This window comes from Nicotiana tabacum, chromosome 7 (genome assembly GCF_000715075.1).
Source record: "Nicotiana tabacum cultivar K326 chromosome 7, ASM71507v2, whole genome shotgun sequence".
NCBI lineage: Eukaryota > Viridiplantae > Streptophyta > Magnoliopsida > Solanales > Solanaceae > Nicotiana > Nicotiana tabacum.
In genome coordinates, this window is record NC_134086.1 from 31092968 (window position 1) to 31119367 (window position 26400).

Genomic DNA, 26400 nt, shown 5'->3' on the forward strand with positions numbered 1-26400 from the left:
TTGGGTGTGCATTTCATGCGACCCAAATCCAAATCCTAAAACATTGAATAAAAATATGTTCTGGATCGCGGGTGCATTTCATGTGACGCAATCCAAAGACATGTTTTAAACGATGTTCACATTCCTTTAAAAAATATAATAAAAGCGGTAAAAAGTTAAAATTTGCACATAAGTTCATATTTGTATAAAATCAGATAATCAAGCCGAATATAACAGTTGAGCGACCGTGCTAGAACCACGGAACTCGGGAATGCCTAACACCTTCTCCCGGGTTAACAGAATTCCTTATCCGGATTTCTGGTACGCAGACTGTAATATGGAGTCATTCTTTTCCTCGATTCGGGGTTAAAATTGGTGACTTGGGACACCCTAAATATCCCAAGTGGCGACTCTGAAATAAATAAACCAATCCCGTTTCGATTGTCTTTTAATTGGAAAAAACTCCCTTGTACCCTCGCGGGTACGGAAAAAGGAGGTGTGACACTTGCCTTGCCTTTCTGCAAGAGGTTGTTTCCACGAAGAAAAGTCGGTCGTGTGCGAGTTGGCTGGGAAAACACAAGCTTAACACGTCTTTCTTTATCTTTTTCATATCGGAATGTCTTTGTCGAGTTGGTTGGCATCATTCACTCCTTTCTGTCTTTTCATTGTCCGCCTCCACCCGAACAGATACGCACTAATCCACCTGAAATAAGGTAAAATCCTTCTTTCCAACTTTGCATTTCTGCTAGAGGTTATTTCCACGGCTCGAACCCGTGACCTCTTGGTCACATGGCAGCAATTTTACCAGTTACGTCAAGGTTCACTTTGAAGTATTTCACTATGAGTGATCAAAATTTAATTAATATATAGCGATGTCGTGAATCCAGATTAGTTGGTTGACTTCGTATAGCGGATGGTTAACCCAAAAATATCGCTAATATATATATTGATAGTGCAAAGAAAGTTATTTTCTCAAGGAACAGTTCTACCTATCTGAGTTATCAATCAGTTCCCTCTTTTTCTTTTACCTTTTCTGAATCATACTTAGCCTAGGTGTCCTAATGGCACAATGTAAGATTGTGAAACTAGGAAAATACTGCATATATTTTCCCTTTAGTTTTAAAGGATATAAAGACCAAACATCGTAACAACAGCCAATTGAAATGTAATATAAATTTATTGCAGATATAAAGAAAAAAAATTGAACTAATGAAAACAAAAGAAGTGTAGGTTCAAAGATTACCAAAGGTGAAAGAAGCTAAACAGATATTTCCATAAGATGAATTCTTTTGTATGTTTCAATTAATATGTTCTCAAATGCAATGCAGATAGCAAAACTTTATGGACATAACAGCAGAAACACAAATGTTACAAGTTTTAAATACAAAAAGAATTCTATAACAAATACATGTCAAATGACATATAGGACATGAAATATCTGATTTTCAGACATCATCAAAGTAATTCAAAAGCTGCTGCTATTTGCTTGCTTCTTGCATGAGGAGCCAGGGGTGAATCTACATTGTCCTAAGGGTCTTCGTCGAAAAAGTGCACTGTGTATTAAGTTTTAGAGGTATATAACATATATTGAACACCTTTTATCGGGAAAACTTTTTCACTTCTTTCAGGTTTGAACACCCTTTGGGACGGACATTCCTGGGTTCGCCACTAGTCACAGCAGTTTGCAGTTCTATAGTTGCTTCTTCAGTCACCTGCAACCTCCAATTTAGATGCACAATAGAGTTAATACCTATTGTCATACAATAAATTGGACCTCCAAGACAAGTCATGATACAATAACATAGAAATGAAACATGTTAAAACATCAATAGTATAATTCAAATGTACGCGACAAGATTAGAAAATCAGCAGTTTACATTTCTGCTATAGTGTATTTTCAGTACTGTCAAGATTTGGTGAAATGAGGCTCTCGGCATAGACAGTTGCTGCTCCAACACCAGTATCCATGCTATGAATCTCCACACTTTTGTATACATTATCTCCTGCATTATACACCATAACACGTGATCCATCGTGCAACATCACTTCGCCTTTTTCTGATATACACAAAGGTGAAATCCGAGACCCTATCCCCGCCACTGTATAAGGAAGGGAAACCAGTTTAGTCCAAGACTCTTTCACATTATACTCCTTCATTACCCATACATCCAACTTAACTTTGTAATAATCACAAAATAAAGAAAGACATCCCTTTAATTTCCCTAATGCCCAATTCAGAATACCAGGTTCAAAATCAGTTGAATCTCCCAATGGCTTTGAGATGGAACTATTACAGTTTCCAGGATCATATTTAGGCAATGCTAAATTTCCATATTTCTCATTTTTCAAACTAAGTGAAACTATATCCCAATATCCATTACTATGTGCCACTGCCCAATGAAGTGATCCATTCAAAAATACACCAGAATCAGAGGAAAAAAGTGCATCACAATATTTATTCATCATTTTCCAAGAATTAGCCTTCAAACTATAAATCTTGATATTGGCACCATATACATACTGAACACCATAAACTCCATAAATTTCAACCACTTTGTAATCATCAGTAGACTCGTCATAACCAAATCCATACGTAACATCACATCGCGAATACTCATGACCAGAAAAAGGCAGTTTCTTGGTTTTTCTAGTAGATGGATTCCACAAAAACAAGTTAAATGTGTACATGCCAATGCACATGAAAAACAATCCATTACAAGAACCAACACCTGCTATTATATTCGATCGATTCCAAGGGATATAGAGCTCATCAACACTAGATATGAATTTTTCATGCAATACAGAATAAAGGGGACAGGAATATAAAGTATGAGGAAGATACATGGAGAGTAAAAGGAGTTTTTTGTGTGAGAAGTTGTTCTTTGTTTCTGATATTTTTAAATGGGATTTAACAAATTGAGAGCTTGAAATTAAAGAAAGCCATGATTTTGAAACACCCTTGAACTTCAAGAGTGATTTGACTGGTAATCTTGAGAGTATCTCTATGATGATTTCTATTGGAAAATTTGGAATCTGCATTTGATCTTTGGTTATTGAGGTTTTGATATCATTGCTTGTAGCCATAAATGGCTTTAGGATTTGAAGAATGCTCTCTCAATTGACTCACAAATGATCAAAGTGACAAGCTGCCAACAATGTTTTCTATTTCAATGTTCCAATGGTCAACTCTGAGAAATTTTGCATGTCTCACACAACTACAAATGTTGTGCGACATCGGATCTAGGATTTAAACTATATGTGTTCAACTTTTAAGGTTTTTAGCATTGAAAACATTATATTTTTAATGTTATAGGGTCATATCTAAGTATTTCTGCAATTTTAACGAATTTTTATTTATAAATTATTACGCTGCATTGAAAGTTATGGATTCAATTAAACTCGTACACCCGTACTTGGTATACTACATTGGGACCGTCTAAATTTTATACAAGTGGCATTTTTGATTCCCTCTAACCACTTTTTGGTGCTTTTCTTTTTCTTTTTCTTTTTCTTTTTGCTTTTAGAATTTTTATTTATCTTTTCTGATTTCATTGTTTTTTAAATGAATACTTGCCCCCTTAATTATATTCGTGCTTACCATACATTTTGTCCAACTTAGTCATTCAATGCCACATAAACTCGTTAATGTTTAGAGGTTTAGAATATGTATTTTGAACATATTCATGTGTTCGATAAAATCCTATGAAGATGGGCTAGAGTTTCACTTTTAAATCAGCAATTCGAATAATCAAAAGATTCTTTCCAGGTGAACTAACTGAAAGAAAAATATAAAACTATTGTTTTTCAAATCCTGGTGTAGGCATACAAATTTATTAAAATTAAATCCGTAAAATAATTTGGACTATATTTTAAATTTGGTACAGATAAATTTTATAGGCTAATATATAAATGAATTAATTATATAGGTCCAATATATATGGATTAAATAAATGAGTCTTAATCCGTTGGGCTAGCTCATTTAATCGGGCTAAAGTGATGAGCTCACTTCATTAAGCTCAAGATGTCATCTTCCTAGAGGCCCAGTTTGGTGTCACGTGTCATATGACGTGGCACGCCAGGTCAAGCGGAAGAGCCAATAGGATCATGCCACGTATCAAAATGACAATGCATGCCAAGTCACATTAAAAGGCCAATAAAATCGTGCCACATGTGCAAGTGACATGTTCTAGCCAATCAAATGCGGATATGTCACACTTCAATTTGATTGGTCGAAAAGAATTTGTTCTTATCACAACTTCTCCCTTCCACAACTATAAATAAGGGTCTTCATAACTCAGAAAAGACACCAGAAGTTATAACAAGAAGCAAGAGAGAGCTCGTGGATCAAACACCACAAATTCCTCCACAAGTTTCAAGCTTCAAGCAATCAAGTTCAAGTTCAACAAATCAAGTTCAAGCTCAAGAACGAAGAACAAATCAAGTTCAAGCTCAAGAACGAAGAACAAATTAAGGTTCAAGGAGTGTGAGTTCAAATCAAAGTTCGTGGTAGTTGAATTCAAGATCGTCGTTCGTGGCAACAAACATAGATTCAACATCAAGCTCAAAGGCCCTTGAATTTATTGGAAAGAAGAATCAGAGGATCCATAGAGATTGTAACACTTAAATATTCAAAATAAAATACTACGATTGTTGCAATATTTTTCGGTCTTGATTTTATTTTCTCGATGCAAATTTATTGTCTACACCTGGTTTGGAAGTTATAAGCTTAGTTTCATTTGTTATATTTTTTTAAGCCCTCATATTCACACACACACCCAAAAAAAAAAAAAGATCTAACTGCATACATGGATTTAAGAACTTCAAATATTACTGTGATCAGGGATTTAGGCCATTTTTATGGTGCACGTGAACCCATAGTCTTTCCGTCAAATTAAGTATTTTATGTATATATTTCTTAAAATTAATCTAATATTATATGCTGACCTCAATGCTTCAAAAAGGTTGAATGGTGCCCCTGATTGAATGTTTAGTTATTTATCCAAAGTAACATGGATCAATTCTCACATAGTACTCTTTATTTTTTACTTTTTCAATGATGCATCCAAATTCTAAAAATCCTAAATTTGCATCTGATTTTGATCCTTTATCTAGGGAAAAAAATGACAGCTCGGTGTACAAAGCTTTCGATAATTATAGAACAAAACAAAACAGAAATCATAGATTAAAAGACTTCAACATGAGAGTTTCACTTATTAAAAGTCCTCGAATTCGGCCATCGCCCTTTTTTAAGTTTGTCAATTATATAACGAAGACTAAAAAGGTTTATTTTTGACAAATATAAGAAAACTACTTTAAAATATATTTAAACGATTATCTAAACATAACTACTCTAAAGGATTAAACCTACTCTAAACGTAACTACATAAGTAATCATCTTTTCTGATCGATTAATATAATTTTTTTTTCATATTTTAAGTTATATGCAAGAGACCTTATTTGTTTTTCTTTCTCTCACGAAAAACACACTCCATCTTTTGTTAACAGCTTGTTTAGAGGGTTATTACCCATCGTTTTATAATGTATTGTATTGTGTTGTATTGTATCGTTTTATAAATATAATGTTTGAATAGATTGTATTATTTGCTGTTGTTAAATAACATTTTGCTGTTTGGTTTGACTGTATCATATTGTACTGTAACTGATAAGTTTACTAAAATATCCTCAGTTATTTAAATATTAAATTTATCAAGAATTATGCATAAAAATAATTTAAGAAAACCCTTTTCTACTAAGTTATCACCAAATATGTCTTATAAATAGATTAATCAATTAAATTCATGTAAATTCTAATAAAATTAGGGGAACAAACTTAGCAATTTTATGTTGGAGCTAGAAGCAGAAGAAGTTATGGGAAAAAAGGATGAAGATAAAACAGGTTATATGTGGGAGATTGGAGTTTTTTTTTTTTAAAAGGTAAAGGTTAAAAGAGAACTATGGAGCAATGCATAATTGAAAAAAAAAAAATAGGAAATAATCTCATCACACCGGTTGTTTCAAGAAATGAGACTTTTTATTGTTTCGGAATAATAAATTTTAATGAAATAATAAAAACAAATACTATTATTTTGAAATAACAATATGATATGATACTATACAAGGAGTAGCAACCATCCAAACAAGCTGCAACTTTCCTTAGAGCATTGTTCTGGATGCCGCCCTTTCATTCCCCAAATTTGAATAACCAATGAGCCAAATCACAATCATCAAATCATAGACATAGATCAGTGTCACCTGTGACTGACAAAACCAACGCAAACAACCAAAAACCAAAACACAACATTCTCAAACAATAACCAGATTCCTACTTCAAGAATCTGTAAAATCACAAAAAATGCACAACCACCTTCCACCACCACCAACCACCACCAGAACCACCACTAAAATCTCAACACCCTTTATCCTCATTGCCACCACTCTCTTCTCACTTCTCCTTATTCTTTCCTTTACCTTCACTTCTTCCCCCACCCCACCACCCCACCCTCCTCAACCCCACCCTTCCCTTTTCCCCAATCACCAACCTCATCGTCTCCTCTTTCATCACAACCCCACCAACCCAAATGACCAAAATGCCCTTCTCCCCACCCCCCCTTCCATTGCTTACCTCATTTCTGGATCCACTCAAGACTCTTCTAGAATCATCCGTTTGCTCTTTTCCATTTACCATCCAAGAAACCAGTATTTACTTCATCTTAATAAAAAAGCTTCTCAATCTGAACGTGACAATCTTGCACTGTATATTCAATCTGTACCACTTTTTAAAGCTGCACAGAATGTGAATTTTATTGGTAAAGCTGATTTTGTATACCCAATTGGCTCTTCTGCTTTGTCTGCTACACTTCATGGAGCTTCCATTCTTCTCCGTGTCTCTACTCATTGGGATTGGTTTATTAATCTCTCTGCTGCTGATTATCCACTTGTTACTCAAGATGGTATGAAATTTATGTCTAAAGATTTAATCTTTTTTGTGAAATATGTGTGAAGATTTAGTCTTTTTTGTGAAGTGTGTGAAAGATTTAATCTTTTTGGCGTTTGGTATCTTTACTAATTGTTGGTCTCTGCAAACCCTTTGTTACTCAAGACTCTATGCATATTGGATAATGGTTAAAGATGTGTTCTTTTTTAGTGTTTGTTGAGTAATTGTAGTGTGTTAATCTTTTTGCAGTTAGTATCTTTACTAATTGATAAAGGTCAGCCCGGTACACAACCTCGCATTCAAGCAGGGTCCGCTGAAGGGCCGCACCCCAAGCGATGTGATGTAGACAGCCTACCCTAATGCAAGCATTAGTGGTTGCTTCCACGGCTTGAACCCGTGACCTATACAGAGACGAGACAACTTTACCGTTGCTCCAAGCCTTCCCTTCATCTTTACTAATTTGATGATCTCTGTTAACTGTTCATTACTAGATTTAGTGTCCGCTGATTGCCAATTGTTATTCAAGACTATTTGCATATTGGATAATGTTTAAAGATGTGTTCTTTTTTTAGTGTTTGTTGAATAACTGTAGTGTGTATGTATGAATAGACGGATTTTTTCTCGTGGAGTTAGGATCCTAATTACATTTTGCTAAACTTGGAATATTTATTAGTAGAATGTTCATTTATTTGGTAGTGAGTACACTTTTCTGTGGTAAGGAGTTATCCAGTCATCATGCAAGTATTTCCATGTACTGCAGTTGTAGGAGAAGTTCATTTATGTAGTTACCGCCCTTAGCAGAAATAGGTCACTGTGGAACTGATATAGTGTGACTTTGGACCTTATGGATCCAAATTGTTATCCTTTTTTTTTTTAAAAGTAGCAACTTTGTGTCTGCATTCAACTCAATGTTAAACAAACAAAGACTTATCCTGGTGACTTGAGCTTGTCTTGGCTCTCTTCTTCGACAAATGCCAAACAAAGAAAGTGATTAGGATATTTAGATTGTTACTTTAAGCTTTCAAGTAATCTTTAACTCAAGAAACTGTTCTCCTTATGACTTGTCAAAAACAAAAAAAAAGATACTAAACTGATAAGAACAAATGGTACACTTGATCTTAGCCAAAAGCCGAGAAAGGCATCGGAAAGAAAGAGATAATACTATCCTTTGGTCAAAGGTTAATTAAATAATATAGATGTATGACCTAAAGAAGCTCAACGCTAGTGAATAGTTAATCGCGAACTTGTTCCAGTTCCACAAACTGGAGGAAAATTTGTATCAAGTGAAGTTGGTGTTTGCCTACTCCCTGCCACCACCAACCCACCCCAATATTTTTTGTCAAACTGTTTCCAGGAGTAATTCAACGACAATTAGTTTGAGCCCCCCCCCTCCAGTGAGATATGATTACTTGAGAGAGTTCATTGGCATTTGGATTGCCTATTTGTAGGATGTAAGCTGGTTCTTTTTCTTGACTCTGGTGTTAACAGATGTTATATTTTGCTGTTGAACATGGACAGATGGATTTCCTTTTCCGCTAGTTTTTATTTACTTACAGGCATTACAATTAGATCTAATCAATGTTTATCTAATTGGAATCATTTCTCACTACAGCTCGCTTTCACTTTGGTAATGACTGATGAGTTATCTGATGCTATTTACTGTTGATTTTCAGATCTTCTACACATTCTGTCATATCTTCCCAAGGATCTTAATTTTGTCAACCACACAAGCTACATAGGGTGGAGAGAGTATGGCCATTTCCTTTTCGTATTATAAGTTTCTATCTCTTCTGTTTAAGCATATATGAGTATAGATAGAAGCAAGTAATGTATTGCTTTAGATCTTAATATATGACTATGTTGGATGTTCCAGGTCACGGAAGTTGAAACCAATAGTTGTTGATCCTGGGCTCTATCTTGCAGAAGAAGATGAAGTATTTTTTGCAACTCAAAAGAGGGAACTGCCCGATGCTTATCAATTATTCTCAGGTCAGATTGTGGTCATATTTTCTGCATTATGATTGATGAAGAATGAATATGCTTGTGTTATTTAATTCCCTTGAATGATTGATTGAAGAAAAACAGTCTTGATATGAAGTAGACAACTATAACACTGAGTCACAATCTTTACTCCTGTTAAAAAGAAAGATAAATAAGTGAAGTAGAAAATAAAGATTAAAAAAGTAACTTTGAGATGCAACTAGGTAGCAGTAATGTTCTTAGGTCCATTTGTTGATCAAACAGTCGTCTACTCGTCTTAGTGTCTTAGTAGTTAGCAGCAGCAAGCAAAACCACTTGTTTCAACAAGGTCTTCACTCTTCTATAATGTATCAGTTACTGCGCAATTTTGCATTTCTCTCTAGAACAATATCACCAAAAGGTATCGACTAAAGCAGATGACTAAAAAATTTAAAGTACTTAAGAGGGCATAACTTTGTTTCAAGTGTTTGGTTAGAAAGCATAAGCATCTGAGTGCCCCTAAGTGTCCATCCTTCTCCAAGCCTTTATGTAGAAGTTGCTAAATTAGGTGGCCATAACTATTGCCATTTTAGCTACACTATTCACTTAGCAAAATGACTTTAGTTTGGAATCAAAATCTTTCAGTCTCTGAATCTACAACATATCCCAAGAGTCTATTATTTTAGCCTTGACCTTGAGAAGCACCCCCCACCCTCCCCCCTTTTTTTTTGGGAACTAACCTTTTTGGATAAGTTATAAGGGCAAGGAGGTGTGAAAATGTTGGAGTGTTTTTGGATACTTTAAAAACCGAACAGATTTTTAATAACGAACTAGGCACGGACGTGTGAAAATGAAATGATTGCTGCAGTTGGGAATTAATAGAAACTTGCTTGAATGGTTGACATAAGGCTTGAGGAAACTGCGAAAAGATATTTTATAAGATAAACATGCACACAATGTGTTGGCACAGTTTAGTCTTCAAAATATCAAAAGTATATCAAGTTTTTGCGTTCAAAAGGAAAAGAAGCTTGACTTTATCAAATTATGACTGCATTTATTAGTTCGGAAGTTGAAGAATAAAAAGATGCACAGAGAAAGTAATCCCGAAATATACCTCTTTTCTTTACTTTTCTAACCCTTTCTTTCTTGGAAACAGTTCTCAAGGTAATTTCTCTATTGCACTTTCCTCCATCACTTGTCATCTGATACCGGCCCTTCATCCTCCTCTGCAAAGTCCATTTCGCCCTTCATTGTTACTAAATGGCGAAGGTTACTGACACAATCGCAGCCATCTGTACTGATAACTTCTTCTAGCCTAACATTATCCTTCACTATTAGCTGAAAGTCAGCTTGAGTTTACTCTTACTTCAGCAACAAAAAAAACTTGATTCCTCAACCTCAACTTCTTCTTCCATCTCGATCTCTCTGGTTTCCCTTGGTCAAAATTTCGTTTGGTTGCTGATATTTCCTCCCTGAGAGAGGTGAGACGAGATTTTCCTTTAATCTTCTGTAGAGCTAATGGATTTTCTTAGTGTCCGGCAAATGTGGCTGATACAAAACTGATCTCCTCAGCTCGTTGTGATATCATTGGTAATGGTATTCAAAGTCTTGGATGGTGGAGATTCACCTGTTCTAGAGGAGGTGGAAGGAAGGTGTTAGGACTTCTTGAGTTTTTAGTGGCAATATTTTCTTTGATTTGGTTACGGGCAAAAATTTGTCTCTTGTAGCATTAGCTCCACTTGTAGTGTTTTAACAATGTGTGAGCACGATCAGTGTCTTTCCCTGAGAAAACATCTTAATTCCTAAAAACATTTCTAAAGGTGAGCCTATTTTGCAAACATCAAAGGGTAGTACTCTTTCCTAGTTATATGTATTGTTTTGAATTTTTGGTAGCATTGATTTTTAGAAACTTTGTAAAGGCATGCCATGTAAAATCTTAGTGTTACTGGCTTAATATGTTAATCCCAATACTAACAAACTTTTCCTCCTGGCTCCAGGGTCTTCATCTGCTATTTTGAGTCGGAAGTTTATCGAGTTCTGCATCTTAGGCACAGATAACCTACCAAGAACTCTGCTAATGTACTTGTCAAATTCACCATCCTCGGCATCTGTTTACTTCCCTACCATTTTGTGCAATTCACGAAAGTTCAATAAAACTACAATCAACCACAACATGCAGTATGCTTCATTTAACTCAAGACAAGAGGCTCGTGAACTCAATTCCAGTGACTTTGATGACCTGGTGATGAGTGGAGCAGCATTTGCCACACTAATTAAGGCAAATGATCCGATTCTTGACCAGATAGACCGTGAACTTCTCCACCACAAGTACGATGAACCAGTGCCTGGCGGATGGTGTTTAGGTGATAATGAAACTGACAAATGTACTCTTTGGGGAGATGCTGAAGTTCTAAGACCAGGTCCAGGAGCAAAGAGGCTGGAAAAACATTTTATTGAGCTCTTCAGCAATGGTACATTTCAGTCTAGCCGATGTGTCTACGAATAGAGCTCCCTCAAGATGAGCAACATACAAAAGAGAAGAAGACTCAAAGATAGTTTCTTTTTGCCCGAGACTCGAAAAGATTCACACGAGCCACCAAGTGCATCATGTAGTTTTATGTCAGCAATTTTGACAGAAAGCTGATTGTTGTATATTCAGTTTTTTCAAAAGGGAGGTTGTATATTGGATTGGCTAGTACTGTTGAGGCAATAGAAATCAATTCCCACAAATTTCTTTCATGTCTTAGAACTAAGTCCTTTTGCATTGTGATAGAGCATCTATGTTATCTATTCTCCTCTCTTTTCAGATGGTAATTTAAAGTTTTGTTGCATGACCATGCTTTAGAATGCATTCACGGTCTGTAAGCTTGGATATCAGATATTATTAGATCAGTTTCATTCAACCACAAGCATCAAGATTTTGTTAAGAAAATGGGAGCATAACTCAAACTCCAAAGTTAACTATGAAGTGAGCATTGTCCAATACCATACGAGGAGGCAATGGCCATCCCCTCAACCAATATAGGACACCTTTCATGTGTAGGGTTGGACATCTGGAAAGTAGACAACATAATATGAGGGGTTGACATTGGGATAGATCTGGCTCTAATACTATGTTAAGAAAATGTATTTTGAGTCGAATTCAACCCAAAAGCTAGTTTACAAAGTGAGAATTGTTCAATGTCATATAAGGAGATAACAAATATTCCCTCAACCAATGTGGAATACTCTCAACAGATTTCACAACTGTTGCATCTTTTCTTGATATATAACAAGTACGTCTGTTCTTGCATAATTTTTGAACTACCATAACTGTTCCAAACTCTGAGAGTTGTGGCTTACAACTTTCCCTCTCGCCACACCTTTCAACCATTGAAAATCAGTACATAAGTATTTGTTTGAACTTGGATGGAAATTTAGTGACAAATAGCAGATGGAATGTTGAAAAGCATCAAACACTTGCTGGCGTGGCACTCCTATCACTTGAACAATGCCAACTTGGAACTTGAAGGACACAAATATTACAACTTTTAAATCATAAATAATAGTGGGAACTTATTACAACAGAAGAAACACAAATCCTGATTCTTTCACATATTCATACAAAACTTGTACAACAATTAGGGAAAAGCCTCTTCTCAACGGTCCTATCAGCATTGTAAATACAACTCTCATGTGTTGCCTAAAGACCACTAATATAGCTGGCTCTACTAATGCTACAGTACAAGAATGTATTGCTTTACGCCATGAACATATTACTGATCTGATGGTAGTTTCCTGCCCTCTACCACTACCAATGTTCTCGACTATCTATCTGGTCTTTTCGTCTTCTCATATGTAACACTTGGTTAAAACACTCCAAACAAAGTAGCAACAGCAAATATTAAAAATAGGACTCCGCCCAAGTAGCCAACCTGTATCGAACCAAGATGAAGATGCTTAGAATACAAAATACACTTGTTTTGAGCGGAAAAAAGGAACTTTTAGAACTGTCTTACCAGTTTCTCAGAAATGTAATTGGCAAGAAACCCGCCTCCTAGTATTGCAATAGATGTCGCAACCAGGTGTCCTGCAATGGCACCACTTGCCACGCCCCACGGAGACTGCAAAAATGGAAGTGAGGAAGTGGAAGTTGGAGATGTTTTGAAACTGAATTTTGTCAAAAGCTAAAAAGCATATTGTTAGTGTTGAATGTCCTAAGAACTGTACCTGAGCTGCACCAAGCGCTATTGTAGCAAGCATGGATCGATCTCCCCATTCCTGAGAAGCATAGGATGCATTACATTCCTAATTGAATATTATAACAGGTCTTACTGTTCTTTAAAAGCTGGACATAGTTACATAAAATTTTCTATACTTTCAATGTTAAAAATGCGACCTAAGGAAACAACTAGTTGTTGTGTTCCATGTCACATTCAAAGAACTTCTTACATGAAGATTATTAAGATATCCAGCAGATAAATAATTATTCATATAACTGGATTTTTGAATTAATAAATGTTGACAGTCATCCAAGCTTGAACCATGTCTTTTGTAGGTTCTCTTTTTTTGGTATAACTCTTGTATACGGGATATTTTTTCCCCCATTATTAATGAATACATTCCTTACTTGATTCAAAGAAAAGGAATCGGTATCTTGGTATCTAGAATATCGCAAGTTTTGCATTGGCTTTGGATTTGAAAAAATAAAGCAGCAAAGAAACAATGTTGCAACCAGAAGAAGATACTTACAGCAAAAAATACAAGGCTAAAGGACTTCCACAAAATTTCAAGTGGATTTGTGAGCTTTTTCGATGCCTGAAATAGCCATCTATAAAATGGTTAGAACCAGGTTTCCAAAAATGCAAGTGGTGCAAAGAAAGAAGTCATTCCCACAAATACATGTTGTGACATTTAAAACTTTTGGAAGTGCAGAATTATCAGAGAATTATACAGTATTTTAGAGTGGCATTCAGCAGCTTGTTCACCTTTTCCTTCACAAGCTCCTCAGCTTCCGCAAATTCATCAAGTTCCTGATTACTCTTTTCACCAGCCTCTACCTCTTTACTTGGAAGTTCCCACGCATCTTTAATTGATTTGAGACCAAAAAATAACAAGAGCGCAACAGCAGCATATTCTCCAATAGGCAAGGCTGTTATGCAAAACAATCAGGAAACTTACATGAATATCTTGCAAATATCAAAAGAGAAGAAATACAACAAAAAAAAGATGGTACGCGACAATTTAGTTGGTCCGCAATGGGTTATGCCCTAATAGGGAAGGACGCTGATGGCAGTTGGCAAGGAAAGAAAATGAAGAAGAAGCCTCCAGACAGTTTGGGGAACCAGTGTGCATCTTGTGGATGGTTTGGAAGGAGAGAAACTTCAGACTTTTTGAAGGAAATGCAATGACACACTTTGTGCATGAAATATAGGACACTGCAAACTCTGGATTCTTTGTGTAACTTGAGATACGTAAAGGACACAAATACTTTTATTAGCTTTTGGACTCCATGGAATGTTACGGGAGAAAAATCCTTTTTGCTCTAAATATGTTAGCACCTTATCAATGCAGATTAATAACAGTACCTTACCTATCAAAAAGAAAGATGATACTAACAGTTTAAATTTATTTATTTTTAAATGGAAGTACTTTAAATATTGAACCTGACGTCTATTGTTCTGATGCTATTATCAAACAAATGAAGTAAAGCAGGAACTGTTTTATTGTATTATAAAGTTTTGCATTTAGTTTTTCATTATTTATGCATGTCACAGGCAAGACTTTCATAATAGATATTTTTCAAGACAGTATGAAAAGTTTACAATAATTTGTTCTTTTGAAAGTAACATAAAGCACTGGAAGTGTGTTCAATATATTCAATCCCTTACTGATAACTTCTTCTAGCACTGGGATGCTTCGTGCACCGGGCTACCCTTTTTTTTAGTTCTAGAATGATTTCTAACATAAATATTAGTGATTCTGGTGTCCAAAAGGAAATAGGTAATAGTTTGCATGTACGTTAGAAGAGTATCATAACACTAACACATCAGTCTACATTTTGCAGGAAGAGACATTATCATGTGTTTAGAGTAAGAAGCATTATATAATCCCAACTTTCAGTGAGAATATTAGGTTATTTTATCCGGTGGATCGACACACTTGACCAGCTAGTCATAATGTACCTAAAAAGCTTACAGCTTATCAGTACACTTTCTGCCAATGAAATCAATAGCTTACTTTTACTAACTAAGAACATGATTCGAGTCTAGGATAAGTTCTTTCAGCAAAAAATGCTAAGCAAGATGTGTCAATAAATAGAGATTCAAAGGAGCCAATCAGAAAATGAAAAGCAAAAAGAAATAACAGTCCCAAGGTCTAACTTACTTGTTTGAAACTGAGCAGGTACTGAATGAAAGATTCGCCCTATTATGACAGAGAGAACTGTCATAAGTGAAAGAGCACCCATTGATCCCAAAAGAACCTGATCATTGACGTAATAAAGTAAGATCAAGCATTGAACATTACAAATGTGACTACTACTTTTACCTAATGCAGTTTGCAAGAAATACCAACGCTAAACTGTATTTACATCATATTGAATTTCAATACACGAACTTGTGTTTGCACTGTTTATATTAAATTTTTTATATTTCAATAAGTTTCTCTAAGTTCTTATATTTCAAGTTTATTTCACATAATTAGGATTAATTATAACTCCTAAGTACTTATTAGTTGAGGAAAAATAGATCGCATTCTTTTCAGTAGGATCAAAAAATTCCAAAGCAGAATTCATCAAAAAAAAATCTAAAAGCAGATACTGCAACCACCAAATAATCCTATCTAGGATCTCATCCTGAAAATTTTGACAGTAAGAGTAACCTATGACTACAATGAAAAGAAGATAGAAAAACAAGATCATGTATGAAACCTTCAAGTGGAGTGCTTCCAAGATATAACTAAGTTCAGTCACAATTATTCACTTTTATTCGCTTAAAATTTAATACCCCTGAGGATCAACACTAGATGTTGTGATTATCTCGTTGCCAGCTCTCGAATCCATAAGCATTGAGAACAGTTTACCTGATCAAAAGTACAGTGTACTCATTTAGTGTTTCTCATATCAATCTTGAGCTAATTTTTTGTTTGCCATTTCATAAACCTCCATTTTATTTTATATTTTGACAAATTCCATCTTGACGGTTGTGGTTCACCAGGTCTTCCACGACCGGTAACGGAAAATGAAGCATAAGAACCCACTTAAAATTAACCATATGTTCTCCATACAACAAGTGTCTGCTTTAAGTCCCAAGTCAATGTGGACAATGTAAAACAGATCAAATTGCATAATAAAGATAAAATGACTGAATTATTTTGAGATCAATTGCATACAGTGACAATGATTAAATTATTTGGAAAGCAAGAATGATTATTTTAACTGAATGGTGGGGCTATCCTTCATGGAAGAAGTTTGATTTATAAAAGAACAAAAGAGAATGGAAATGGATTACGTTGGTTTTCATTTATCTCCATAGGATGAGACTGCAATTGATAATTCAATCAATTCTGAGATCTTTTAACTAATTCGATCAATTCGTCTGACATTTACTTTCAGGCAGAAACGTCAAGTTGTTCCAGAGACCACGTCAATTTTTCCGCATGAGTTCTCCCTCATCAACAGGACAAAGATGAATGGACAATGTCATGAGCATCCTAGAAGAATAACTATCAAGTTTCTCTAGCTCTGCCATTACTGGCACATCTTAAAATGATTAATCCAGAGGAAGGAGCCTCTGTTTTCCCTGAGCATGTTCCAACATGATGGAAGAAGATGCCCGTTAGAAATTCGTTTGGCCTCTACTGTTCCTTGAGCGTATCCCTCATATTATTAGTCTAAAAATGCCAGCAAAAAAGAATATAAAACGGAAATGGAAAGAACAATTATGTCTAAGATTCTCCAGTACTATTGTTTTCTCCTACTTCATTCCTTGGTAAAGTTGGGGACAGTTAGTGACACAAGCGCAAAGCATAGAGAACACTGCCATAAATAAAATTGCCCGTAGAAGGCATGGATACCATTGTGGAGTCAACATTGTAGAAAGAAGAAAATATTAGCACATCCAATTTGGACGTGCCAAAACCCTATCAAGTGAGGCAGTCCCAAAGCAAGAAAGTTGCAATTCCATAAATGAAAAACAGATAAAAATGGGAAGCAAGGGACATGGAAGGCAAAAGTTCATACCAGTACTCTCTTATATTGCATGGCCAAGAGGGCAGCAATGAAAAATGTCTGTTGCATTGCATATTAAAGAAAGAATTAGTTAGATTTAATGAATAAGACAAGTTATCTCAATACTAGCACAGGACCCATATCAGAGCCCAGATTAAATAACTCAACCAATTAGCAAAGATATATTCATAAAAGTAGAACCATGTATGGGGTCACAAGGCTCATTCTGAAAGCATCAAGTTTTGCATTAAAAGACACCTAAGATGCGAAGGTCCAGTGGAGCAAAAAAAAATTGTTAATGCATAAATACTTAGCCATTTATGTTTTACTACCATTTCTTTCGGTTGGTACGTGATAAACCACTTTTTACACCTACAAGGTATCAATGTCAGCAAAATCTAAGACCACTCGCACTATCCTCATACAAAAAAAATAAGGAAAAGAAAAAGATGGAAAGGAAAAAAAACAAAGAAAATGAAAGGGCAAAAAAGATCATGAGTTCAGGAAAAGGTAATAAATATAGCATATTGTGTCTATCTCTCCATTTACCTTGTCTCCAATCTCAGAAACAAATATCAACGAGAATGCAGCAGTGAACCCTGACTTGGCGAATGCTGCAATGAGTGATGAGGGTCCTCCTTTCGTGAAGGCAATCAACGAAAATACTAATGAACATCCACAAAGCACAAGAGCTATAGAGAGAGGATAAGGAATTTGACTAGGAAGTGCCTCGCTGCCATTAATGAAAGTTCAACATACATAAGTTTCAGATATTGCGAAAGTTCCATTTAGTTAATTGATGTCAAAATAAAAACCTGTTTCCACATATTAAGAAATGCATGAAGATAGCAAGAAAGTTGAGGTTATGTTCAACAAATCAAAGACTAGGATTCTATAACTTAATACATGATGTAACATCCTATAAACATCGCTAAAGCTAGGAACAGAATCATTTCACTTTTTAGCTGGGCGCCTATTTAAAACTACTCATTGAATTCCACCTCCCTATGGGATCAGCTTCCCGTTCCTCAATCTTTCAGTGCAGAAAACCTTCAATGCACCCCCAACCCCTGGTGCTTCTTGAAAAGATAAAAACGACTGCAGTGAGGACCTTTTCCTTTCATTCTTGAAGTGAAAGGATAAGTAATCAAATTGCAAATTGTAATTGTTATTACACTGAGGGTTGTAATCATTGTGAATGCTTCTTTTTTTATTTTCTCTTAGAGTTTTAATATGTAACCAAAAAAAAACTAACTAAACATAGGCCACTTTCCAGGAAATAGAGGTATTTGTTGGATGTTGACAAAGATTTTCAATCAAGATGCATTAAGGTGATATACTTAAATGTCATATTGAGCAACTTAATGCGCAATTTTATGTTCTTTGCCTAATCAGAAAACACTGGTACTCTGTGCTTTTCTCTTGACATTGAATTGCTAGCATTGCATGAGTATGTTGGTTATTGTTTAAGCGGATGCTATCAGATTCAAAATCATGGACTATGGTGTTTGTATTACTAAGTAGTCTAAATACTAGATATGTAATGCGTTATTTTGAACAGCCTACAGTTCCATGACAGGTGTGTTAATATCCTATTAGTCTATCCCCCACAAAACACTTTAACAAGACATTAAACTTTATCATCTGTTTATCTCTGAGATGTGTGGTTTAACGGGATAAAATAGTTTCATATGCAATCCTGTTAAATCCAGCCCTTGACAGGAGAAAATGTGTCGCACAAACCAAACACATTCTTATTCTTGGCACTCTTTACGAAACATTTACCCGTCTATCTTCCTCTCCACATATACTCGTTATCTGAAAAACACACTATTTATGCAGAAAAGATATTTTAAGCATCCAGCATACCTTGCATAATTTATTCGTGGGTGGAAATTCTCGTTATTTAATTGCTAAGTTATAAAACTTACATTTTTGATGAGCCATCTGCAGATGGCTGATCAATTGAAAATTTTTGGCTTTCATTTCCTTGACTTTCTTCGAAATTTCCAGATCCAACACCAACATTAGATGCATATGGTACAATTCTGCTATGTCTTTGATGCAACTTAGGCAGCCCTGTACATCTTACTACAAGAAGCAGTGCCAAGAGTCAGTAATGAAATACAGCAACAAGGTGCAGTAATCAGAGAGGAAAAAGAAAGAATCTTGTTCTACTAGGAATATTAAAAGGTGACGGATCAAAATCTCAGAGGATTAACAAATTATCTTGGTGGGGATTAAGAATGTTACCTGATATAAACAAATGAACCTTGAGTCTAACTCAATCCCAAAAGCTAGCTCAATGGTGAGGATTGCCCAAGACCATATAAGGAGACCTATGGCCCGATCCCCATCCGATATCGGCATATAAACACCGCCCGCACGCCCAGGACTGGATATCTAGAGCGTTAACAATATAAGTGTGGGCCCAACATTGGTAACCAATGAATGGGGATGTGCTTGCTCTGATAGACCGATACCATAATAAAGAAATGAACATTGAGCCTAACTCAACCCCAAAAGCTAGCTCAAGAGGTGAGGATTGCCCAAGATCGTATAAGGAGACCAATGGTCCCATCCCCATCCGATATGGGAATATCAACACCTCCCACATGCCTAAGACTAGACATCTAGAGTGTCAACAATATTAGAGAGGACCCAACATTCTTTAAAAGAAGTGAGGACCCACCATTGTTAACCAATGAATTGGATGGGCCTCGCTCTGATACCATGATAAAAAAATAGACCTTGAGCCTAACTTAACTCCAAAAGCTAGCTCAAGAGGTGAGGATTGTCCAAGACCATATAAGGAGATGAAGATCAATAACCCCATTCTCATCCAATGTGGGAATATCAACAAGGAGTGGCATCTGGCCTTAATATTAAGTGAATTTGCCCACTTTTGTTTCTTTTTTTTTTCTTTTCTCTAAAGAGAGTGGTGTTCGCGTCAGCTTGCACACACCTTGAATATTCCACCGGTACCTGCTACCTCCACCAACACATGTATTTGTTTTGTTTACTATGTTAAGGCGTCTTTCTTTCTTTTGATCAGCATTACTTGAAGGATTGAAGTAATTTAGAGTTTAAAAGCAATCATATAAGTAGCATTCACTAGCTATAGGTATGTGTCACAATGTCAAAAATCATCTAAGCCATAGGTACTACACCAGCACTCCTTTTTCTCTGAATTAGATCACCAAGCTACATTGTCTCTGACCTGATTTGCGCGAAAGAAAATTCTAATGAAATAGTTGATCAAGCTACAAATCCAACTACATATTTTTCTAACACTCTACAACTTCACAGACAAGCTAAACTGGACGCGCCCAACGAGCAGAAAATTGGAAAAAAAACTCAAAGTTGTCCACCATACCCTAATCAAAAGAGTCCAAAGGAACACAAAAACGACATAAAGCTTCAATCTTAAACAATTTCATAAAATGCTTTTTGTGCACCGCACCTAGCGGGAGCTTAGTGCACCGGGCTGCCCTTTGCCTTTTTATTCTTTTTATTTTCCAATGAACTCTTGTAGTTGAGCTCATCAATTCATCCAGTGACCCTGACACTCTGATATAGGTTAGGGGTTCGAGTCGTGGAAGTAATCACTAGTGCTTGCATTAGGATAGGTTGTATACATCACACCCTTTCCCGGTCCTTGCATGAGTGCGGGATGCTTTGTGCACCGGGCTGCCTTACACTGCTATCTGATACTAAATCACTAATCCAAAGAAGCTAACTCTCAATAAATAGAAAATAAAGAAACCCCTCTCAACCAGTTAAGCATATACTACCATTTAACTCCTCAAATAACTATAGTTCTTAACTTAAAACAAAAATTATCTCTCACAACCTAATGGGAAATCATTCATATTCATTATACAAAATTGAAAAGGAAATTCAGAAACTTACATAAAGAAGGAAAAATATTCCTTCTGGGAATGAATGGTCTACTAGGCAAAGAATCCACCACATTCAAAAATGAAAGCTTTCTCTTCCCATAACTTAATGCTATAGAATTGGATGTCTGAAGAGCCAAGCCTTGCATTTTTTCTTCTTCAAATTCTACTAAAAAAGAATGTTTTCTATTTATGAAGTCATCTAAAAATAATTTGAGATTCTTCTGCAAACACAGAAGTTCAGTTCAAACACACCTCTTTTTTTCTTTTTTTTTTTGGACTAGAACAACTGATTAGGCTTTCAGATTTTGCAGATGCCACGTGCCATAATGGGTCGTTGGCGATAAACTGATGAAGTTCACAAACGGCGTCGTTTTGTAGCGGTGGAGTTGGGCTGGATTATTAGCCCAAGCCCAATTGGAGTTGTTCCTTGGATGGATCTTTACACAAATAGCCGGCTGGATTCACTGTTTACTTTTCCTGATCGGTGTATATAAATTATTTATTGATTATATACGATTATAGAGATATTGGAGATATGAAACTTGTATTAAACATCCAAGAAATTTACATGGTTATAAAAGCATGTCATTAAAATAAAATGAGAAATTTAAATTTAAATTATTTTCAAATATAAAAATATATCATTCTTTTTTAAATAAATTAATAAGGAAATAGTATCATATAAAATAAAATAAAGGAAGTATATAACTTTGTTAAAGTGACCTCGGAAACAAAAAGAGAAAAACACTAAATTGACTTTTTGGGGATTATTTTAAATTTAAAGATCCAAGTTTCAATTGATCAAGAATGTTTCATGTTGTCAATCAATAAGGTTTACCAAGTAGCAATATATTAAATCCCTAGACCATTTTAACAATTTCCAAAGCATGCTACATGCTGTAATACCTTCGATATATGAGATAGAATAGTTGAAAAGGACAAAAATCATGCACAAAGATTGCATTATTATCAACAATTAGAATAGTGCTTAAAGGAGAAATTTCAAAAAGAATTTCCTAGTTTAGAGTTGTAGACCCTCAAATACACCGGTTTGTAGGTGACACACATGATTAACTGTAATAAAAATGACGAGTTAAACCTATATTTAAAATCACATACAGAAAAGTTGTTAAAAATTTACTTTGTGTATACACAAGTTGTGTTAGGGTTTGTCTATGTTTGACGAATGAAATTTTTAAAGAAATCTGAAAAAATGTCAGATTTTGGGTTCACTAAATTTCGCTTTTCAAACATAGGTAACTCTCACTCAACTTCAATTAACTATGTGAAGCACAAAATAAAATTTCTCCAAAGCTATATAATGAAACCTATAATCTTTTAAATCCAGATATAGTGAAGAACATGAGACAATAAAAGCAAAGTATCCATATATTAACTAGCTGGGACTAGGTATAGTCATTATTGCTACACTTACAATAGAATAACTAAATTGTAGGATAAGAAGTATTACTTTTTTTTAAAAGAAAAAAAGTTATGTTAAGTTCCAATTAGCAACATGAAAAATGGCTTTTGGACTTCTCAAATATAAAAGTTATTACGTCGTCGAATGCCTTTAAAAATCACATTTGAGCTCCAATTTCTGAATGGGTTCTTAAATTAGTAATTTAGATCTTTCAATATACAATTTATAGTAAGTATATACGTATATCATGTTTTTGCTGCTAAAACCCTAAAATAATTACTATAGGAAACCTGCATAAGATTTTATTCATGTTGGTTTACCAATCAATCACGCTGAGTAGGGGTGTTAATGGATACTATTTAAAACTGACTAAATCGACCGAGTCGTACCGCACCAAACCGATCAGGGGAGGGTAATATGTACGCAGAAGTGACTTCTAAATGACATTTAAGAAAAATATCGAAAATTAACCGACCGTACCGATATCGAATAGAAACCGACATAATTGGTACAATTTCTAAAAATCTAGTTTTGATTATGTATAACAGAATAACCGAAAAATTAGTTAGTTCAAATTTTATAAAATTACCGACCGAAACTAAACCATTAACACCCCTAACGCCGAGTAACTAATATTAAGTTGTTTTCCCTTTCTTGTCCCTACTGTTACACAGAAATTACATACTTTGATTTGTTACAAGAACTAAAGTTAGGGGCGGAGCTAGAGTGTCGCTAGCGGGTTCGGCCGAACCCAGTAGCTTTGGTTCAAACTCTGTATTTGTCTTAAAAAATTCATTGAATATATATATAAATTATTAATTTAGAACTCAATAACTTAAAATAATTAGAATCCCGAACCCATAAGCTTAAAATCCTGGCTCCGTCTCTGACTAAAGTGAATATGAAGATTGTTGGAGCCTACGCACTTTTTTCTTCTTCTTAGTTATTGAGGGCACCTAAAAACCACGGATCTTGTTTTATTCTCTACAAAATTTTCCATTACCTTGTAGTTGTAGGGATCGGGAAGGGTATTAAAATCGAACGGGGAAATTGCATTAAATCGAAAATTCAAATCAATCTAATTAAAATACTCAATTAGATTTGATTTAGTTTGATATTGAGTAAAAAAAATCCGAAACAAACCAATAATATATTTTTTATATATACTTTTAAGACTTTATATAGAATTTTCTTTAAAAAAACTATAAATATTTATGCTCGTCTCATTAGATGAAATATTTAATAGAACTATAAAGTGCTTCTATTTTCATTTACTTTAAATAATTGTTTGTATTGGGGCTGTTCAAAACCGAACCGTACCGCAAAATTGGTTTATTGGTATTGGGTTATCGGATTAATGGATGGTGAACGAATTGAAATTTTATAATTAATGGTTTATCGGTTTGGGAACGAATTATTCAATTTTCTTAACGGTTAAACCGTTAACCCGTTAAGAATTTTTATATTTATTTAAATATTTCTTCCACTATTTGACAAAGTAGCAGTTATTATTGACGTTCAAAAGGTTCACTAAGACACTACCTGTTATTGTTTTATCACGGATACTAACTTAGTGGTATTAGACTATTGAAAATTCACTTTCAAATTATAGTGACTTCTGCTGGTTGTGAAAATGCACTTGCATATGCCTATATGGCTTGATGCAATAGCAGAATGTAAAGAGCCCTACACAACACTAATTTAGTATATGGCTATATGTATTCTGGCCAGATCTTTTACGGAGGAAACATAAATTTCCAGTTAGTGACTTCTGGAAATGCGGGCATGACAGTGTTATATAAACGGGTTGAATTCAAGATTTTAATTTGGTGATTTAATGTCAAGTCATATATGCGCTCATTGCTATTTGATTTAACCGATAAGCCGCCCGATAATGACGAAACCGATACCAAGCCGCCCGATATCTTATTGGTTTGGCTAGCGGATTAGTACATTTACAAGCCGATAACCGATAAGCGTAACAATCCGCCCGATAAGCAGCTGACGAGTGTCTGACGTGTGTATAAATTAAACTCGTACTCTATCAAATTATAGTATATAAAGATGTCGAACCCACAGAGATTGGTTTATCTATTCTACATACGTTTCTTGTTTTAATTACTATTTGAGAAAATCAGAAAGAGTTGAGTTGTAAATTAACTAACTAAAAATGCATAAATAGAGCAGTAGAAAATATTTTGTTTTTCACAAATATAATAAAAGGTGTTGGGATCTTGACTTCACTTAATATTTCTATTATATAGTAGAATTATTATTCTTCAATTTCTATTTCTCAAAAATGTATAAATGCCTCTCGCGATTACAAATATATATTATTACTTAAGTTGAATAATTAATTGCACTCCTCTCGATTATACAAATTAATCTTCAAACTAGTAATATTAAAGAACCAGAAATATATGATTGAACTAAAGCACGCTCTTGCTAGTAAGTCCCTTTCGGTTACCCTACTTGTTATAACTGATTATTACACTATTCGCCTATCTCGATTACAAATAAGTGTAAAATTAATTATAACATAAAAGAGATAGATGTTACTGAATAAATATTAACATTTATCAATACTACACTTAACTATATTATTTCTTCTGCCTCTCTCGATTACAAAATTAATAAACAGTTAATATGTAGTACAAGATAGATAGATGTTAATAAATTAAATAACGTCTAACTGTAAAAGCGGATAAAAGTTAAATAAATTCTAGCTCAAGCATGTGAATTTGAGGAATAATATCTACTATTATATAAAAATATTAAGATCCGTCTTTCTCCCAACACAAGAAAAGTTACTCCATACTGGAATTAGTACTAACAATGGAAATATTCTTGTCCATTAAATAAGAAAATAGAAAGAAATATTCAAGAAGAATAATTCCCCCTATTTAATTAAAAACAGGAACTAGAGTAATTTCCTACATTGAAATTTATTTAGTAACAACAATTAAACCATTACTGTAATTTAAAAGAAAAGATAACTCGATACTAGTGAAAGAAATAAAATAGAGAAGCTTATTAAGAATTTGGGTTCAGACTTCTAGCTCTAAGCTTTCTCTCTACTCCCCTCCTCCTCTGATCGGGCAACATCTCTTTATATAAGAAAGTTTCATGATGACTTCTCGATTTGGTGCTAGATTTCCATGGCAAATCTAGATTTTGCATTTGCAGATATGAGAATTTGTCATTCTAAGTTTAGATTTCGTCGATTTCATCATGGCAAATCTAGATTTTGAAATTGGAGAGATGAGAATTCTGCAATTCTAAGTTTAGATGTCATCATGGCAAATCGAGACTTGGTGCATTATCACGGCAGTAATGAATCATAGCTCGATCTTACACTTCTTTGTTGTATTTTTCTTGAATATTTATTTTTCTTTTTTCATGTTGCGCACAATAATTCTGCTATAATTATTCCTTCAAAATAAAGTTAAGAATATGGAGGAAACATGATAATTTATATATTTTTATGAGAGAAATTATTTGGTTAATATCTGGTAAAATGCACTTATCAAATTCTCCCATACTTAAACTTTTACTCGTCCTCGAGAAAAGAAAATAAATGAACATAGTAACTAAACACTTAAGTGAAATCATGAGAGGTTTTGACAAACAAGAATTGACTAAGACCAATTCACTAGTTTAAACAACCTTTAACCATACTCAAATTCACTTTTTGAGGATCGAAATCACAATATTTTATAATCTCAAGTGTGTCTCACTAGATGAAGAGAGATGCTCATATATCACACAATGTATAGATAAAGAACAGAGAAGGACATGAATAGAAAAATTCGTTCACTCTCAATAAAGAAGTACCTCAAGCTACTGGAAATTGCCAAAAGCTTGACTATTATGTGGTTCTCTACTAATATAGGAGTCTCTAAGTTGAGATCATATAGGACTTTACAAGGTTGTAATGTAGGCTTAGGAAATGAAAGGATACATATAGATAATAGTGACTCAAATTCCTTGTAGG

General features: G+C 34.7%; 3 protein-coding genes and 1 non-coding gene across 4 annotated transcripts; 1 reads left to right on the top strand and 3 right to left on the bottom strand.

The window, feature by feature from the left end:
* Positions 1–1863: 1863 nt before the first annotated feature.
* LOC107781470 (F-box/kelch-repeat protein At3g23880-like) lies at positions 1864–3093 on the bottom strand. The gene has a single exon (XM_016602168.2). The coding sequence runs from the start codon at positions 3061–3063 to the stop codon at positions 1864–1866; it is 1200 nt and encodes a 399-aa protein (XP_016457654.1). The 5' UTR covers positions 3064–3093.
* Positions 3094–6102: 3009 nt separating this feature from the next.
* On the top strand, positions 6103–11612 carry LOC107781468 (beta-glucuronosyltransferase GlcAT14A). The gene is made up of 4 exons (XM_016602167.2): positions 6103–6929; positions 8587–8662; positions 8787–8902; positions 10870–11612. Exons 1-4 carry the CDS (start codon positions 6332–6334, stop codon positions 11376–11378), a joined length of 1299 nt encoding a protein of 432 aa, XP_016457653.2. The 5' UTR covers positions 6103–6331; the 3' UTR covers positions 11379–11612.
* LOC142162552 (U2 spliceosomal RNA) lies at positions 7861–8055 on the bottom strand. Its single transcript, XR_012693800.1, has one exon. It is a non-coding gene; the product is annotated as a U2 spliceosomal RNA (small nuclear RNA).
* A 781-nt stretch (positions 11613–12393) lies between the features above and the next one.
* LOC107781467 (protein PAM71-homolog, chloroplastic-like) lies at positions 12394–21300 on the bottom strand. The gene is made up of 10 exons (XM_016602166.2): positions 20994–21300; positions 19013–19172; positions 17631–17814; positions 17094–17141; positions 15239–15335; positions 13840–14003; positions 13604–13669; positions 13082–13132; positions 12871–12975; positions 12394–12786 (listed from the first exon to the last, which is right to left on the bottom strand). The coding sequence occupies exons 1-10, from the start codon at positions 21127–21129 to the stop codon at positions 12721–12723; spliced, it is 1077 nt and encodes a 358-aa protein (XP_016457652.1). The 5' UTR covers positions 21130–21300; the 3' UTR covers positions 12394–12720.
* Between the last annotated feature and the right edge of the window lie 5100 nt (positions 21301–26400).